A 16,822-nucleotide genomic window follows, 5' to 3' on the forward strand; every position below is an offset into this window, starting at 1 on the left:
TATGTAGTAGATCAGGTCTCATTATATTTTCTCTATGTATTCTATTCATAGCCCAAAGCCCACATTAGGTCCTTCTATTTTTAAAATCTATCTCATGAAAGCATTGATTAATATCCATATCTCTTACGTCCGAGCAGAAATTTACCCAAGATAATTAGACTAATATAAACTCCCACGGGATGAAGAAGGAACAACATTGTTCAAATGTGATGCATAATTCCCTTAAAATATATTAAGAATATGAGATGTTGAGCAGTTTAGCTCCAAGTTTGCCCTTTATATCAATGGTTCAAAGGTAAAGCTGTAACTTTAAATTATCTTTTTTTTTTTTTTTTTTGTATTATGCATAAAGTTTGTATTGTTTTTTTATAGAAATCAGCTTTAATAGTAATTACATGGGTATTTTGGACATTTTTATGCTTTTTGTTAGAGAATTTTAATAGAAAGGTTCTACTTGCAACTGTATTGCAAGTACCAAACTTCACACGAGGTTTTAGCAACGGTCAAAAATTTTATGGAAGTGATTGCAATTACCAAACTTCAAGAGAGGTTTCAACAATTACGGTTTGTGTTGTATCCATTTTTGCGTAGTAATTAACCATTGAAACCCGAAAGAAAATGCCTTTTGAGAATACTTGCTAGCTGCTAAGTTGATGTAAAGCAAACTACTTTTACTTTTTGCCTTTTTGGTGCACCATTTCGTGAGCCATTGGTATTATTCCTTCCGCATATATAATTCTAGAGATATCAGAATATATATTACCTTCTGGAATACCCCATAATCGTGAATCAAGACTATATGCATGTTTGAAGGCCAAATATTGAATTCAATTCAGTTAAGGAACAAAGCACATCAAACACCGCACCCCTATAAATAAAATACGAAATACAAAGACAAAAGAACCTCTAATACATCATTGAATATATAGATAACCAAACAGTCATCCACACAAAACCTCAGTGAGAATCCATGCAACTACGTAAAGTAGAGATTCTATTCTAATTAGTTAACTAGGTATAACCTTGCTTATATTTGCGAAACAGTTGTTCTGTTTTGGCATTCCTGAAGGCACAAAACCCTATCACGTATACCGATATTAAGGCAATAAGAGTGATGAGTAGAATGATGTCTGCTCTTCTCCATTCCTTCTTCAGATTTTCCAGTAATCCTGCTTTGCATGAATCACAGGCATAGCAAAGCTTTGTTTGATCGTTGCTCCACTGCAGGCAATCCATATCAGCCACCGTGTTTATGGGGCTAATCCAATACGTAGGATTCACGAATGTGTATCCACATGCCGTCGGTGGTTTGCAGCATCCCGACTGAACAAAATAATAGAAAGAAGAGAGGTTTACTTATTAGAAATCAAAATGAAAAAGTGTCCACATGCTGAAGAATCTAAGCATACTGCTTTGCATGGTTTGTTCCCTCTATCGCTATCACAAGACCTTAGACAGTAAAGCTGCGTTTGCTTGCAATACAAATGTAAATGTGTACTGTATATATAAACACACCTCTTGGGTTCATGAATGCAAAATGGGTTCATATTTGTTGTGTTTACATCGAGATCCAAGGAGTACAAATTTGTATCCATCGATCTAATAGAGAGAAGAATGCACTTTTGCATCAGAAAAAGCACTTTTCCCCTCTTAATTGATTCACTTTGGTATGACAAGTAAATGCTCACAAACCCAAATTGGGGTACATAAATACTCCTGTTAGATCTTTGTATCGCAAACAAACGCAACCTAAGGTTTACTTAGAAATGAAGAATACTTTGGTTCTCTACAAATCATCACCATTCTTTCAAGACCAAGGAGTAGTTTCCAATAATTTCCTTTTCTTAATTATCATATGAATCAAAGATAAACACGTAATCTTAATTCTTAACATACAAGAACATCTAGAAAAGAAATAAAAAAGCATATATGCAATTAATTACCTGTATTGGGCTAATGGGTGCATTGAAGAAATCCTGAGCAAGATGGAAACTCTGGTTCAGCCCTGCACATATGCTTGTTGAGCTAAGGCAATTCTTGATCCGATTCCACTTGTAAGAACTTTGCACCCTTCGACGCAACCATCCTGAATAGTCATCCAGATGATATTCTAAGTAAGCCCTGTTAGGAGCAAGGTGACCAGAGCCCCTTGCGGTAACCGAGTAGATGAATATGACTAGAGCTGCCAGTAGTATTATCAGAACGAGCATGAAGATGAGATAGAAGAAAAGGAGCCACGGGATGCGCCAGAAGCCTCCTATGAATCCTGCAGCAGCTACAACTAAGATCAAGATGGCCAGAATGATGACCGGCCATTGAAGAATCTTAACGCAAGAGTTGTCAGTTTCTGTTGCAAGCCAGATCCCGGCACCGATAATTGGGATTGAGAGGAGCATGGCGACCAAGTTGATGGATCCAATAACATTGTTGCTCATGGCCATTTTGGTGAAGCTGATTCAATTCAACACAGAGGATGAGAGGAAGAAATTCTTGACCCTCTATTGTGGAATATAGATTGCACCAGATATAGATCATAGATGTGGGGAAATAAAAAAGACATGAGAGCGTGCTACTTTGCTTTCCAAACCACCAGCCATCAGGCTTTTCTGTGTTGTTATTGTTCCTTGCCTTGTATCCATGAAAAGAAAGATGCCAAAGCTAATTTGCATAGGTTTAACTTTAAAAGTTTGCTTTAAATTAATGTCAAATCTCTCTCTCTCTAACCACTTTCTCAAAGGGGAAAATTATGTCCAAGACTATTATTTATTAGTCAAAAAGTCCATATGTGAAAAGACAGAAGAACCCCTAAACATTGCTTGTTTTTCAGGGGTCTATAAAAAACCGAAAAACCCAAAAATCGAAACGAACTGAGGAAACTGAATTGGAAAATGCGGTTAACCGAATCGATCGGTTCAGTTTCGGTTTGGTATTTTTGAAAAACCGAAGGACCGGTTAGGTTTTTGGTTAACCTACAAAAAAATGGCGGTTAATCGAACTGACCAGTATATATATTTATATGTATTTTTAATATATGTCACATATTTTCTATATATTATATATAAATATATACATATATTATATTTATAATAATCTATTTATAAATATATTGTGTATTATATATTTTTATAATATTTATAATATATTATATACCATTTATTATTTATAATATAATATTATACATATATTTATATATTATATATTATAAATATAAAAAATCAAAAAACCGAACCGGTCAAAAACTGAAATCGATGGACCGGTTAACCGGTAGTACCGGTTTGATTTGCAAAAATTGCCACCGAACCATGGGCACCCCTATTGTTTTTGTCCTTTTACTGGGATGTGTTGAGTTGAGCTTATAAAAAAAATGGGATTGGCCCAAATCAATCCCCTAGAAGATGGATCATCACACCCACCAAATCAAATATCTCTAAAATCTGGATTTGATCACACCCATCAGTCAAGCAAATGGTACCTGGTATGTTAAAATAAGCATTTACAGTTTAAACAATGGATCCAAGCAACAGCAACCCAGCGGCCCAGTAAATTCCCAGCCCAATCATATATTGGATTGGACAGATACGCTTGAAACATAATATTTTCGTAGATAGTATAGTCCTGGAAAGAAGTAGAATTATGGGCTCAGTGGCCAAGCCCATTCTCTATAACACATAAATAGAGAAAGGTCTCCATCGACAAGCCCAGCCCACACAAATAAATGAATAATCGACCATATAATCATTTCATCTCAAGTCTCAACAAACATTATCCAGAACTCTGAGCATCTACGGTGGCATGGAGTGGAAATGACTATTTACACCCATTACCTCATCTTACCTAGAAGGTTGATCGTACTGATATATCATTATCAAGGCCAAGGGCATGGTTGGTCTTCTACGAAGCTTACCTTCCACATAGAGCAGCAGCAGCTGCTGCTTCTAGCTTTGTTTGGTCACTAATGGCAACATTGGCATTGCATGCAGCAGCTTCTATGTTCTCAATCTTTTCTTCTTCCAGGTTTCTTTCGTCCCCGAGACCTTCAGCGTTCAATAAATTTGAAATTTCCCTTTCTGCTCCTGGCTTTTCTCCCAACTTCCACTCTTCCTCTCTTCCGCTTCTTTCGAATGTTTCCACCAGAAAATTCGGTTTCCAACTATACTCTACGGTTCAGGAGGTCGCAGTAGAAGAAAAACCAGAGGAAACCCAAGACGAACACAGGAAAAAGCTCTTCGTTCTGAACCTGCCATGGCGTTTCTCTGTTGCTGATATTAAGAACCTCTTTGGTGAATGTGGGACTGTGAATGATGTCGAGGTTTTTCTCCGGCTCTTTTTTACTTCTTCAGAGCTTTTGGTTTTAATTACCTGAGGCAAGTTGTGGTTTTTTCTTGTCCTGTTCTAGGTTATTAAGCAAAAGGATGGGAGAAACAGAGGATTTGCCTTTGTCACAATGTCCTCCGGAGAAGAGGCTCGTGCTGTTGTGGACAAATTCGATTCATATGTAAGCGACTTCACTGATTTGGAATAAATTCATTATTTCTTTCTTTTTCTTACGTGTTTCTTGAAAATGAGATTGAATGAAGGGATTGTTAGGAACGAATAAATTTTAAGTGTTATATACTTCCTTTATTTTCGAAATTTACTTATTTCTTAGATGATCGTTCTTGAACTGGGACTTTAAGTGAAGGCAATCAAACGAGAAGCTACAAATGGTGGAATGATTATCATAAGTTTTCTCTTCTCTTTCCCGGAAATTTTATCTGAAACATAGTTTTCAAGGAGCCAAGGCGAGGCTAGGCAACAGGGGGGCGCCTTGTTGCCTAGTGGCCTAGGCGGGCGATGGATTTTTTTTAAGTAAAAACATGTATCCTAGGGTAGTTCCCTAGGTTCCATAATCATATTTCCTTAATAAATATCCATAATTTTCATAAGAAAAGTATAAACTTCATGTTAAAGTATAGAAAATCAACATATTCCAACATATTCACGAAAAGAAATAGAAGAAAGAAAAGAAAATCCAAAAAATATAGGGGCTGAACCTCTATTTCTGTTATAGGAAAAGAAGAAAAGAAAAGGTGGAAAAAAAAGAAGAAGAAGAAATTAGTATATAAACACACAAAATTATTAAAGAAAAAGAAGAAAATGTGTTGATTGGACAACATTTTATGTTCTTCCTTACTTATTTTTTCAGGTTTTGAAGTATTTGAGGGTTCAATATAGCATTTAGCATTGTTTGTGTTGATTAAACCCTAACAAGTAAGAAAATAATAAAAAGAAATTAGTATATAAACACACAAAATGAATATTTTAGTTTAAAAATATCAGTTTTATAATTATAACCTAAAAATTAAGAATATAAAAGTTTTTTATAACATGCTATAGAAAACTGCTTGGCGATTAGGCGAGGCGAGCCTCCAAGGGCGCCTTGTCGCCTAGGCGTCGCCTTGACAACTATGATCTTAAATGTGTCTGTCCAATTAGAGTTTCAAAAAATGGGTATATTTGTTGAATTGCTTCTGGTGGTGCTGGTACATGATGGTAAAGACTTATTAACCGTACTACGATTGGGAAATTTTCTCAATTTCTTATTGACTTTTGGCTGTCTGGTAGACTGGTACTTGAATTGCGGTGAAGATGGTTTTTTTGTTTCTTCTTTTCTTTTGTTTGTTGAAGTAAATACAATTGTTCTTTCTCTGTAATTCTCCACAAAAAGTTTCTCCATCGTAGCTGAAATTTTCCTGCTGCAGGAGTTGTCGGGAAGAATTATCAGGGTGGAATTTGCCAAGAGATTGAACAAACCTTCTCGTCCTCGCCCTGAAGGTGCCCCTGTTGGAGAGACGCGCCATAAAATTTATGTGTCCAATCTTGCATGGAAAGTGAGATCCAGCCATCTGAGAGAATTCTTTTCTGCTGGTTTCACCCCAGTTTCAGCTAGGGTGGTCTTCGACAGCCCATCAGGTAGATCTGCTGGATATGGATTTGTTTCTTTTGCGACAAGGGAGGAAGCAGAATCTGCTATTTCTTCTTTGGATGGAAAGGTATTCCCATTTTCAGAACCCTTGGCTGAAACTTTTTTTTCCTGCTTTTTCTTTTCATTCTACGCTCATATTGTTTGCTAGGCATGTCTTTGCCAATTTAGCTGGATACAGAATGGATATTTGGGTCGTTATAAGTTAATTCTTGTGTTACCTTTTCTTCTAGGTGCACATATTTACTACTTTAATTTGTTTAAGTGAGCTCTTACCATTGTGAATGGTTTTCTTTTCACAAACAAAAAACAACTGCCATGTCCCGAAGTAGATGATTTTACAAGCCTCTACATGTGCTTAAAAGTAGCTCTTATCCTTTCAATATGTTTGGCATCTAGCTTTTTTTATATTGCTACGAGTTTGTGTTATATTATTCTTACTCTTTTCATAAGCAGTAATAGATCACATTGACCGTGGATATGTAGTTTACAACATTTACCATTAGAAAACTGGCCACGGAGGAGCACTTTACAAAGGAAAGCTACCTTTATGCATCTCCTCTCTCCATCCTTCTTTTCATGAAATCATTAGCCACATCATCCCTTACACGATGAACAAGCTTCAATGATCGCACTACCTTCCCCTTGGCCCATTAGATTACATTCCTTATGTAGCCTCCACCATTAGAGAACCAAAACCTATTTCTTTGTCTATATTACAGTCTTTAATAAGGACAAAAACTTGTTAAAATTAGAATCAGATGCTGGGCCATTGAACATATATAGAATGCTGCCATCTTTCATAAACAAGCCTCAAAGTTCCTGCCTCAGGACTACACTAAGAATTTCGATGAATTCAACTTGATTTCAAAGAGGTCTCAACGTCACCATTAAAGAAGTCTTCCTTACATAGGTGGAAGTGAACAATAGATACCCATGTCTCTTCTTATTTCACTTACATTAGTTTCAAGGACAACATATCGATACGATATGCCCCATTTCGGGTGTATCGTATCCATATTGGATCACCTGGATAAGCATGGATACACAGATACATATATATTTCAAAACTTTTAGAACTTTTGGATGATAGAAGGTGTTAGAGAATAAAAGCCTATTCAGAGACCTACCTAACAACTTAAGCTTTTAGGTGGAATGGTTCTTGAGAGAAAGGCATCCTTCTAATTCTTATATATATATATATAGTATCAGTCATATCGAAATGCAACGATACCCAACATTTGGTATTGGGCGTATTGATATTTTGATCCTTGATTAGTTCCCCTGGCATTGGTACTCAGAAGGTCAATTAGGATAAGACCCTTCTCTAATAATTGGTGGATAGTGGAGAGAAACTTCCCTTCTAAATCCCCATTGCATAAGGAACCATCTTCCAAACTAGTCTTCCTTGTTTCCCTCCTTCCCAATAATTCTATTGGGAAAGCAAATTGGATACACTCAATGGGCTGACCTAATGATTCTGTACTTATCAAGAAAAGGAACAAATTGCCTAGTTATTGAGGTAAGAAGAAAGAGATGGATTATGGATTGACATTCTTGTAGGTAAAGTAAGCGAAAATGAGGGTAGATGTATTTGAGTCCCTATTTGTTGGACAATATTATAAGTGTTTGTGTTACCTTTCGAGTTCTCTCACATAAAGTGTTCTCCATAGCTCAAGCATTGTGCACCCAGGCAAGGTTCAAAATTTCAATATGATATTCCCCATGTTGGGCATATCATATTGTATAGGCAGATCCACAAAATTTTGTTTTCAGGCTTTTGGGATTTTTTTTTAATGTTTAATAATAGAATTATGACCTCCCTGTGAAAACATGAAAACAAAAAGATAAAAGAAGGAAAATAATGGTATTTGACTCACCCAAAAGAAATAAAAAATGCGCATTAACATGCATATCAGGTTATCGATACTTTGAACCTTGCACCCAGGTCTTCCTTCTGAGGTGGAGGAACAATGGCAGGTTACCTGGTAGGAACCTGAAAGAAATAGTTGAGACAAAACTACTTGCAGAACTGGGGAATCATTCTGGCCCAGTTGGAGAAAGTAATACTTCACCAACAACCTCAAGGAGATTAGTGACTTATTGACTATCTGCTTCCAGCTTCGTTAAAGTTCCTATATGAGATTGAGATCTCAAGAAAAAGCTGACTGATGAGAATAATAAGGACATGCCACAGTTGATTTGGAGTTAGTTAATTGGTATAAGCAAGGGAAAGAAGGTCTTAGATGTTGGTACCTCCACCATTTCTTAAACCAAAACTTGTATTTCCATTGCCTATATCATGTCTTAATAATTGAAAGAAGGATAAACTTTCAAGATATCATTCCATGAATGGAGAGAAGAGGCCGACTCAAATTCTTAATATGAAAATCATAATCCATATTTGCTAGCATAACCCATACCTTTCTCCCATACATTATAGGGGTTCCGGCAAAGGTTCATTTGAAATTTGCTGGAATATGTGGAAGAAGCAAAGTTGTCACACATATGAGATGGGAAATTTGAGAAACAACTTGTTTTCTAGCCATCTATTATAAAAGGGTCAAGGGGCTGTAATTGGAAAGCTACATAATTTCTGGTTCAACCTTGGACACATAGCTTGAAATGCACCTAAAATAGTCAACGTCCTTGAACTGATTTAATCTCCATAGAAGGTACATTTGAAAGCTAAGAGGCTGTAAGGGTGTATGCCAAACTCTATCTACTTCCTTTTTCTCTGACCAGGTATGTATATTGTGACCTTCTGAAGGAAGTAAAAAGTGTTGCTAAAGTCATGCGCCCATGTAGAAAAATTTGATAATGCTGCAATGTGAAGGAGAAAATCTAGGAAGATGGCAAAATATTTTGTATTCTTGCTTGACATAAGAATAATGAACCAGTTCACCATGTTCACCATGTACCTTCGTATAATAACAAAAATTGCTGAAAATAGTCTGTTTACTTGGTTTATTGGATATATTTCAGGTTTTTAGTTGTTTCTACTTTCAACCATCAATTTTCTAATTTAACGTTACATCACAAAGGTAAAAATGTATTGATATTTTCAATCCTCCTCGGGCAGGAATTATTGGGGAGACCTCTCCGTTTGAAATTTAGTCAAAAGAATGTTGATGAATCTGGAAGGAAACAGGAAGAGGCAGATGCTGCTGAAGAACAACCGGAAGAGTCATAGATGGAAAGACATGGTCATTATCATGTTGTTTGCGGGTTTTAACAGTAAGAGGGTGAATGCAGCAGAGAATTTTTTGTTTTTCTTACCTCATCCATGTAGAGTACTTATTGGAGACATTCTACATGTCTGTACATTTTCTCTGTTACTTTTTTGTCTTCATTCTCTGCATGTACTGTAGATTAGAAATTACCATTTCTGAAAAAATATCTTTCATACAATTGTTACATTTTAAGAGTACATTCAATTTCATAAAGATGAATATACTTGTCACTTTGTATCAAATCAAGCAAAATATTTTCTTTTCCTAGAATACATTTGTTGTTGACTTGTTATCATCTTAACATTCTGTTGACCTATAATCTTGGATATATTTTGCTTTTTTGCTGTCATCATTATTTTGTAAATATTATCTATTCCTGAGGAGCATATAATCAGTAGATGTGGATATTCTCACCGTGCTCCAGCCCCACTGACAAATGGGCCAGTAGGTGGTGTGCTTATAAAAATAGAAACTACTCTATTTGCCAAGTAACCATAGATTCAGTCCGATTGTTGAATTACTTTTATGTTGTTGATTAGTGAAGTCAAATTAGAAGGTCATGATTGAGTTTAGTTGAGTAGATCGATTCTTTAGTTCGAGACCTATGGTAGTTGAGTTAGGGGTGTCCTTTATCAAAATGTAGTTAAAGGCATTGTATTTAACAAGTTCAGTTCTCTTATGAGAAGTCATAGAAGAAATCTGAGTGTAATCCTATTTGGAGGTTTGGCTCCCTCAAAGTAGCCTCTCAGTTACACTAATTCCTTTATTTTATTCCTCTGTTACTCTGTTATTGTATCAAAGCTTTTTTTACGTTGGGGGGTGGAGGTGAAACGACCTGCATTAATGATCAAAATTGAGGCCCAGACTTGCTGTCCCTAAGAAGGATATCTGCGAGGCCAGGGACAGTGCAAGGAGCAAAGGAAACAAAAGAATCTGCAACTGAGCTAGCTTTGACTTCACAGTGGGCGGCAGAGTTGGCTTCTTCGCCCACAAACTGGAGGTTCACATCTGAGTATAATGAAGTTTAAAGATTGGAAATGTGAAGCTCTCAATGCCTAAACAACCAGTGAAAAATGGACAGAATCTTGCCACAGAGAAAGGAGCACCTGGCACCTCACTGACCCTTAATTGGTCCTGTGGGATAGGTAAGGTTGTAATAAAGGAAGTTGGTAGGTGTCTTTTCTTGCACCAAAATGGGAGTGAGCATGGAAATGATGGTTTAGAAAGCAATTCACCGGAGAATCTTCTTGGTTATTAGAGGCACAAAATCAGATAATTGGAAGTTAAAATGACAATGTAACTATGTAAGTAATATCAAGGAGATAATGCTAATTTATTGACTACAGAGTGGAGATTCAGAGTTTAGTGATGTGAAGTGATAGGCCCGTACTGACTACTAGTTCCGGGCCATGGAGACAAGATTCCCGTGACTATTTATATAAGAAAAAGGGGTTTTTATAGTTCAGATTCGGATCAGACGGAAACTGAAATGCTTGCTGGCTTGCTGCCACTGCCACTGACTGGGTCACGGTTACCGATTAATTGTTGGATTTTAATCTGATGAGAGATTAAATCTAATGGGTTTGATTGATCAAATTATATGAGAAATTGTACCTACACACTTGATTTAAAAATCTGTTTTTTTCTTACAAAAACCCGGTTTTGAATTTGTCCCACATTGGATAATTATAAGGTTTGTTTTCAGTATTTCAATAGTAGCTGATTTACACTCCTTAGAATTAGTAGAGGAGAGTATGGGGATTCGATACCGCGCAACGCGTGCGTGCACATGTGTGTGTGTGGCGCAATGAGGCGCTTTGGAGGCGCACTTTGCTCGCGATGGGTGGCTCTGGTTTTGGTGCGTTGATGACCGTTGAAGATCAACGGTCACGATTCGATCGGGTGTGATCAAGAGGCACAATTCAAAGTTAACAGTCACCAACTGTTAATTACTTTTTAAACAGTCACAATGTTTGAAATTGTGACTGTTCAAGGTGCCTTCTCTAAACCAGCACCCACCTTTTCCTCATACCTCTTCACAAATTATTTAAGAAGCATGAATCAGACTCCAAAACACAATTTCGAAATTCACTCTCTCTCTCTCTCTTTCTCAGTCCGGTCTGCTACAGTCTCACAGAAAGTTTCTCTGGAGATTCTTCAACTTTGCTGGTTGCAGATTCTCGCCCAAGGCTCTGTTGTATCCTGGGAACGAATTTGCCTGTAACCCAATAGCAAACTCAGTAAAACTGAGTGGGGGCAAATAACGTTCTAAAGACAGTGTCTTCAGACGCGCCTCAGAGCTTCTCCTCCAAAGTTACAGTGACCCCATTCTTCTCCAACAATTTTAGAACGTTATTCTGCAATGGAGGCGGAAGCAAGCATGACTTCGATCAAGATAATGAACCAAGATCTTGTTCGACTAGACTAGTTCGATGGAGCAAATTTCAGCCGATGGCAAGACAATATGGTATTCTTTCTAACCACACTGAAGCTATACTATCTATTGGACCCGAATCTGCAATCACTTCCTGAACCCACTGACAAAGACTCAGAGAAACTAAAGAAGGAAAGAGCAAAAGGGGAAGAGGACTCACTTCTGTGCCGAGGACACATACTGAATGCCTTATCAGACCGGCTCTACAACTTCTACAAGGAACTTACATCTCCAAAAGAAATCTGGAAGGCCCTGGAATTCAAATACAAGGTGCAAGAAGCATGTACGAATAAGTATCTCATTGCAGAATACTGACTTTACCATGAACGACCATAAACCTATACTGGAGCAAGTTCATGAACTACAGGTGATAGTCAATAAAATTCGATCCCTTAACATCATCATTCCTAAATCTTTCCAAGTGGGAGCAATCATTGCCAAACTTCCACCCTCTTGGAAGGATTACAGGAAGAAGCTTCTGCACAAGGCTGAAGAACTTACCTTGGAGCAAATTCAGCAACACCTTCGTATTGAAGAAGAGTCTCGAATTAGAGACAATAGGGATAGGACCCTGACCGGTATGCTGAACTCTAAGGTAAATTTTGTGGAAAACGGATCGAAGAAGACTAACCTTGCATTACAAGTAAGGAAGAATGATGGGAACTTCAAGAAGAGCAACAATAAGAAAGGATCCTGCTATGTTTGTGGAAAGAATGGGCATTATGCCCGAGTTTGCCAACATCGGAAAGGCGGAACCAAGTCTGCAAACATGGTAGAAGATAATCTCGTGGCCATGATTACTGAAGTCAACATGGCAGAATTGTCTTCTGGATGGTGGTTTGATTCAGGCGCCACAGTCCATGTTTGCAAGGTCAAGTCTTTGTTCAAGACATATGAAGAAGTGACTGATGGTCATGAGGTACAGATGGGAAACCAAATATGTGCCAAAGTTGCTGGAACAGGCAGCGTAGAGTTGAACTTCACCTCCGGAAAGACATTGACTCTCCTGAATGTTCTCCATATTCCTGACATTAGAAAGAACTTGGTCTCAGTAAATCTTGTTTGTAAGAGGGGATTCAAAGTTGTCTTTGAATCCGACAAACTAATCCTATCCAAGAATGGGATATTTGTTGGAAAGGGATATGGTTGTAATGATATGTTCAAATTAAGTATTAATGAAGGAAAAATTTCTGCTTATATTGTTGATTTTTTCTCTTTATGGCATGATAGATTATCACACTTGAATTTTAAATCCATAAAGAACATGAGCAAACTAGGTATAATTGCTTACAGTAATGAATCAACTGAAAAATGTGAAATATGTGTAAAATCTAAAATGGCTAAGAAACATTTCCCTAGTGTCGAGAGAAATTCTCAACTTTTAGAACTAATCCATTCTGACATCTGTGAACTCAATTGTGTATTAACTAGAGGAGGCAAAAGATACCTCATAACATTTATAGATGATTTTTCTAGGTACACCTATGTCTACCTTATGAGAACTAAGGATGAAGCCTTTGACATGTTTAAACTATATAAGACTGAAGTTGAAAATCAACTAGAAAAGAAAATTAAAATCCTTAGAAGTGATAGGGGTGTTGAATACTTTAAAAATGAGTTTAATTCTTTCTGTGAAGAATTTGGAATAATACATCAGTGTTCTACTCCCTATACCCCTCAGCAGAATGACCTGGCTGAAAGAAAAAATAGAACACTTACAGAAATGATAAACTGCATGTTAAAAGCTAATGCACCCTTAAACCTGTGGGGGGAAGCACTCCTAACAAACTGCCATTTACATAACAAAATTGTTTCTAGAGTTAATAACAAATGCTCATATGAATTATGGACAGGAAGCAAACCTAATTTAGCATATCTAAAAGTGTGGGGTGCTTAGCATATTATAGAGTACTGGATCCTAAAAGAACAAAATTAGGACTCAGAGCTAAGAAAAGTATGTTTGTTGGATATGCAGAACATAGCAAGGCCTATAGGCTTCTAGACTTAGAGTCTAACATAATAATTGAAACTAGAGATGTTGAATTCTTTGAAAACTAACTGTGTTCTGAACCTACAGAAAATGAATCCATAGAAAATGACAGAGAAACTCAGATCTCAATACTTGTTGATAATAATGAGACTGAAAGAAGAAATGACACAACTATAACACCTACAATAGGACTTAGAAGAAGTCAAAGACAAAGAACTGAGAAACACTTAGGTTCAGATTTTATCTCTACTCAGTCAATTGTATTTTTGGTTGAGGCTGATAGAGAGAAGATCTTAAATAAGATATCTATTGTCCTAAACATTGAAAATGATCCAAAAACCTATAGTGAGGCCATGACCTCTAGAGATGTTGCCTTTTGGAAGGAAGCTATAAATGATGAAATTGATTTAATAATGTCAAATAACACATGGGTACTAGCAGATCTGTCTCCAGGATCAAAACCAATAAAATGTAAATGGGTGTTTAGAAGAAAATACAACATTGATGGAACTGTACAAACTTTTAAGGCTAGATTGGTAGCCAAAGGATTTAGTCAAAAGGAATGGATTGATTACTTTGACACCTATGCACCAGTGGCTAGAACATTCATAGCATTAGCATCCATTTATCACTTATATGTTCACCAAATGGATGTTAAAACCGTTTTCTTAAATGGTGATTTAAATGAAGAGGTTTATATGGAACAACCAGAAGGATTTGTTCTTCTTGGAAATGAGAAGAAAGTCTGTAAACTGGTTAAATCACTATATGGATTAAAACAAGCACCTAAACAGTGGCATGAGAAATTTGATAGATGCATTTACTCAAAATTCACTGAAAATTATGGAATAATTGTATGTCTTTATGTTGATGATATGCTTATTGTGGGTACAAATATGGTTGGCATAAATGAAACTAAAAACTATTTATCCTCTGTCTTCAAGATGAAAGATTTAGGAGAAGTAGATACCATCTTGGGAATAAAAGTTAAAAAACATGGTAGGGGCTATGCATTAAGCCAATCACATTATATTGAGAAAATACTTGAGAAATTTAAGCATTTAGGGTTTAAAGAATATAGCACACCATATGATTCTAGTATAAAGCTAGTAGAAAATACTGGTAGAGCAATTGTACAAATTGAGTATGTTAGTGCAGTAGGAAGCTTGATGTATGCTATGTTTTGTACCAGACCTGATATTGCATTTGCAGTAAGTAAACTCAGTCGGTTTACAAGTAATCCCGGTGCAGAGCACTGGATGGCAATTGGGAGAGTTCTTGGGTATTTCAAGAGAACCTTGGAACTTGGCTTGTTTTATTGTGATTATCCAGCTGTACTAGAAGGGTACACTGATGCAAGTTGGATTACCGGTATTGGAGATAACAAGTCCACATCTGGATGGATTTTCGTCCTTGGTGGGGGTGCAATCTCTTGGGCATCCAAAAAACAAACTTGTATATCTCACTCGACCATGGAATCCGAATTCATAGCCTTAGCGGCTGCTGGAAAAGAGGCTGAATGGATTAGGAATTTATTATTGGATATAAAACTTTGATCTAGTCCTATGCCTCCAATTCCCATTTACTGTGATAGTGAGGCAACTCTATCAAGGGCCTACAGTGGTGCCTACAGTGGTACTTACAATGGTAAGTCCAGACATATAAGTCTGAGACATGAATTTGTTAGACAACTGATTCAAGATGGAGTCATCACTATAACCTATGTGAGGTCAAGTAAAAACTTGGCTGATCCTCTTACCAAGGGTTTGCCCAAAGAAGTGGTAAGAATGACAACCAAAGAGATGGGATTAAAACCCTTTACTTAGTCACCTATAATGGTAACCCAACCTGAATTGAAAACCATCAGTATTAGGTTTAATGGGTAACAACAAGTTACAGCAATATGACTGTTAGCACTGACATTGAGAAATTTCCCATCACAACATAAACAGTGTTGTCCGTTATGATGAGAGGTTGAGATAAACTCTTAATGAAGTTCTGAAATGTGTGTCAAATAACGGAGCACATAGTGGAACTTCACCTACGTAAACATAGAAGTGGTGCCGCTTCTCATGAGGGTTTGGGTTTGCTCTCGGGATTGTTCATGAAACCAGGAAAGAAGCACATGGCCATAATAGTGCTGAGCAAAACTCGAAACTCTTACAGAGACTGGACATTTTTGTGTGTATAGGTGTATCCGGTCTGTCTTGAGAGTAATTGATTTAAGGTCTTACCACCAATAACTTTGACAAGGCTCTGAGATAACTATACTAACAAGAGGTTTAAGTTGATAAACACCTTTTGTATGCATAATTGTGTCATAGTAGTTTGGATTGAGAGAGAACTATGTAATTGATCAATCAATGTGGGGGATTATTGGATTTTAATCTTACGAGAGATTAAATCCAATGGGTTTGATTGATCAATTACATGAGGGATTGCACCTACACACTTGATTTAAAAATCTGTTTTTCTCTTACAAAAACCCGGTTTTGAACTTGTCCCACATTGGATAATTATAGGGTTTGTTTTCAGTATTTCAATAGGAGCTGATTTACACTCCTTAGAATTAGTAGAGGAGAGTATGGGGATTCGATACTGCGCAACGCGTGCGCACACATGTGTGTGGCGCAATGAGGCGCTTTAGAGGCGCACTTTGCTCGCGATGGGCGGCTCTGGTTTTGGTGCGTTGATGACCGTTGATGAGATCAACGGTCACAATTCGATCGGGTGTGATCAAGAGGCACAATTCAAAGTTAACAGTCACCAACTGTTAACTACTTTTTAAACAGTCACAATGTTTGAAATTGTGACTGTTCAAGGTGCATTCTCTAAACCAGCACCCACCTTTTCCTCATACCTCTTCACAAATTATTTAAGAAGCATGAATCAGACTCCAAAACACACAATTTCGAAATTCACTCTCTCTCTCTCTCTCAGTCCAGTCTGCTACAGTCTCACAAAAGGTTTATCTGGAGACTCTTCAACTTTGCTGGTTGCAGATTCTCGCCCAAGGCTCTGTTGTATCTTGGGAACGAATTTGCCTGTAACCCAACAACAAACTCAGTAAAACTGAGTGGGGGCAAATAACGTTATAAAAACAGTGTCTTCAGACGCGCCTCAGAGCTTCTCCTCCAAAGTTACAGTGACCCCATTCTTCTCCAACATTAACCAGTCGGACGGTTAGCTTGTTCAGAGCGTGA

The 16,822-nt window shown here is 37.2% G+C and overlaps 2 protein-coding genes across 2 annotated transcripts; one reads left to right on the plus strand and one right to left on the minus strand.

Moving 5' to 3' along the window:
* Window positions 1-804: 804 nt before the first annotated feature.
* On the minus strand, window positions 805-2,598 carry LOC104608769 (protein TORNADO 2-like). The gene is made up of 2 exons (XM_010274854.3): window positions 1,944-2,598; window positions 805-1,323 (listed from the first exon to the last, which is right to left on the minus strand). The coding sequence occupies exons 1-2, from the start codon at window positions 2,439-2,441 to the stop codon at window positions 1,012-1,014; spliced, it is 810 nt and encodes a 269-aa protein (XP_010273156.1). The 5' UTR covers window positions 2,442-2,598; the 3' UTR covers window positions 805-1,011.
* Window positions 2,599-3,863: 1,265 nt separating this feature from the next.
* LOC104608768 (RNA-binding (RRM/RBD/RNP motifs) family protein) lies at window positions 3,864-9,467 on the plus strand. Its single transcript, XM_010274853.2, has 4 exons — window positions 3,864-4,309; window positions 4,397-4,495; window positions 5,742-6,032; window positions 9,045-9,467. The coding sequence occupies exons 1-4, from the start codon at window positions 3,956-3,958 to the stop codon at window positions 9,153-9,155; spliced, it is 855 nt and encodes a 284-aa protein (XP_010273155.1). The 5' UTR covers window positions 3,864-3,955; the 3' UTR covers window positions 9,156-9,467.
* The last annotated feature ends 7,355 nt before the right edge of the window (window positions 9,468-16,822 follow it).

The sequence above is a fragment of the Nelumbo nucifera genome, chromosome 6, assembly GCF_055504915.1.
Source record: "Nelumbo nucifera cultivar China Antique chromosome 6, China Antique-T2T, whole genome shotgun sequence".
Lineage (NCBI taxonomy): Eukaryota > Viridiplantae > Streptophyta > Magnoliopsida > Proteales > Nelumbonaceae > Nelumbo > Nelumbo nucifera.

Excerpts from the sequence above, each read along its gene's own strand:
- LOC104608769 (XM_010274854.3), bottom strand. The coding sequence starts at position 2,441 with ATGGCCATGAGCAACAATGTTATTGGATCCATCAACTTGGTCGCCATG. Across the intron at positions 1,324-1,943 it reads CACCCATTAGCCCAATACAG|TCGGGATGCTGCAAACCACC; the intron begins GTAATTAATTGC and ends TATTTTGTTCAG.
- LOC104608768 (XM_010274853.2), top strand. The coding sequence starts at position 3,956 with ATGGCAACATTGGCATTGCATGCAGCAGCTTCTATGTTCTCAATCTTT. Across the intron at positions 4,496-5,741 it reads TGGACAAATTCGATTCATAT|GAGTTGTCGGGAAGAATTAT; the intron begins GTAAGCGACTTC and ends TTCCTGCTGCAG. Across the intron at positions 6,033-9,044 it reads TTTCTTCTTTGGATGGAAAG|GAATTATTGGGGAGACCTCT; the intron begins GTATTCCCATTT and ends CTCCTCGGGCAG.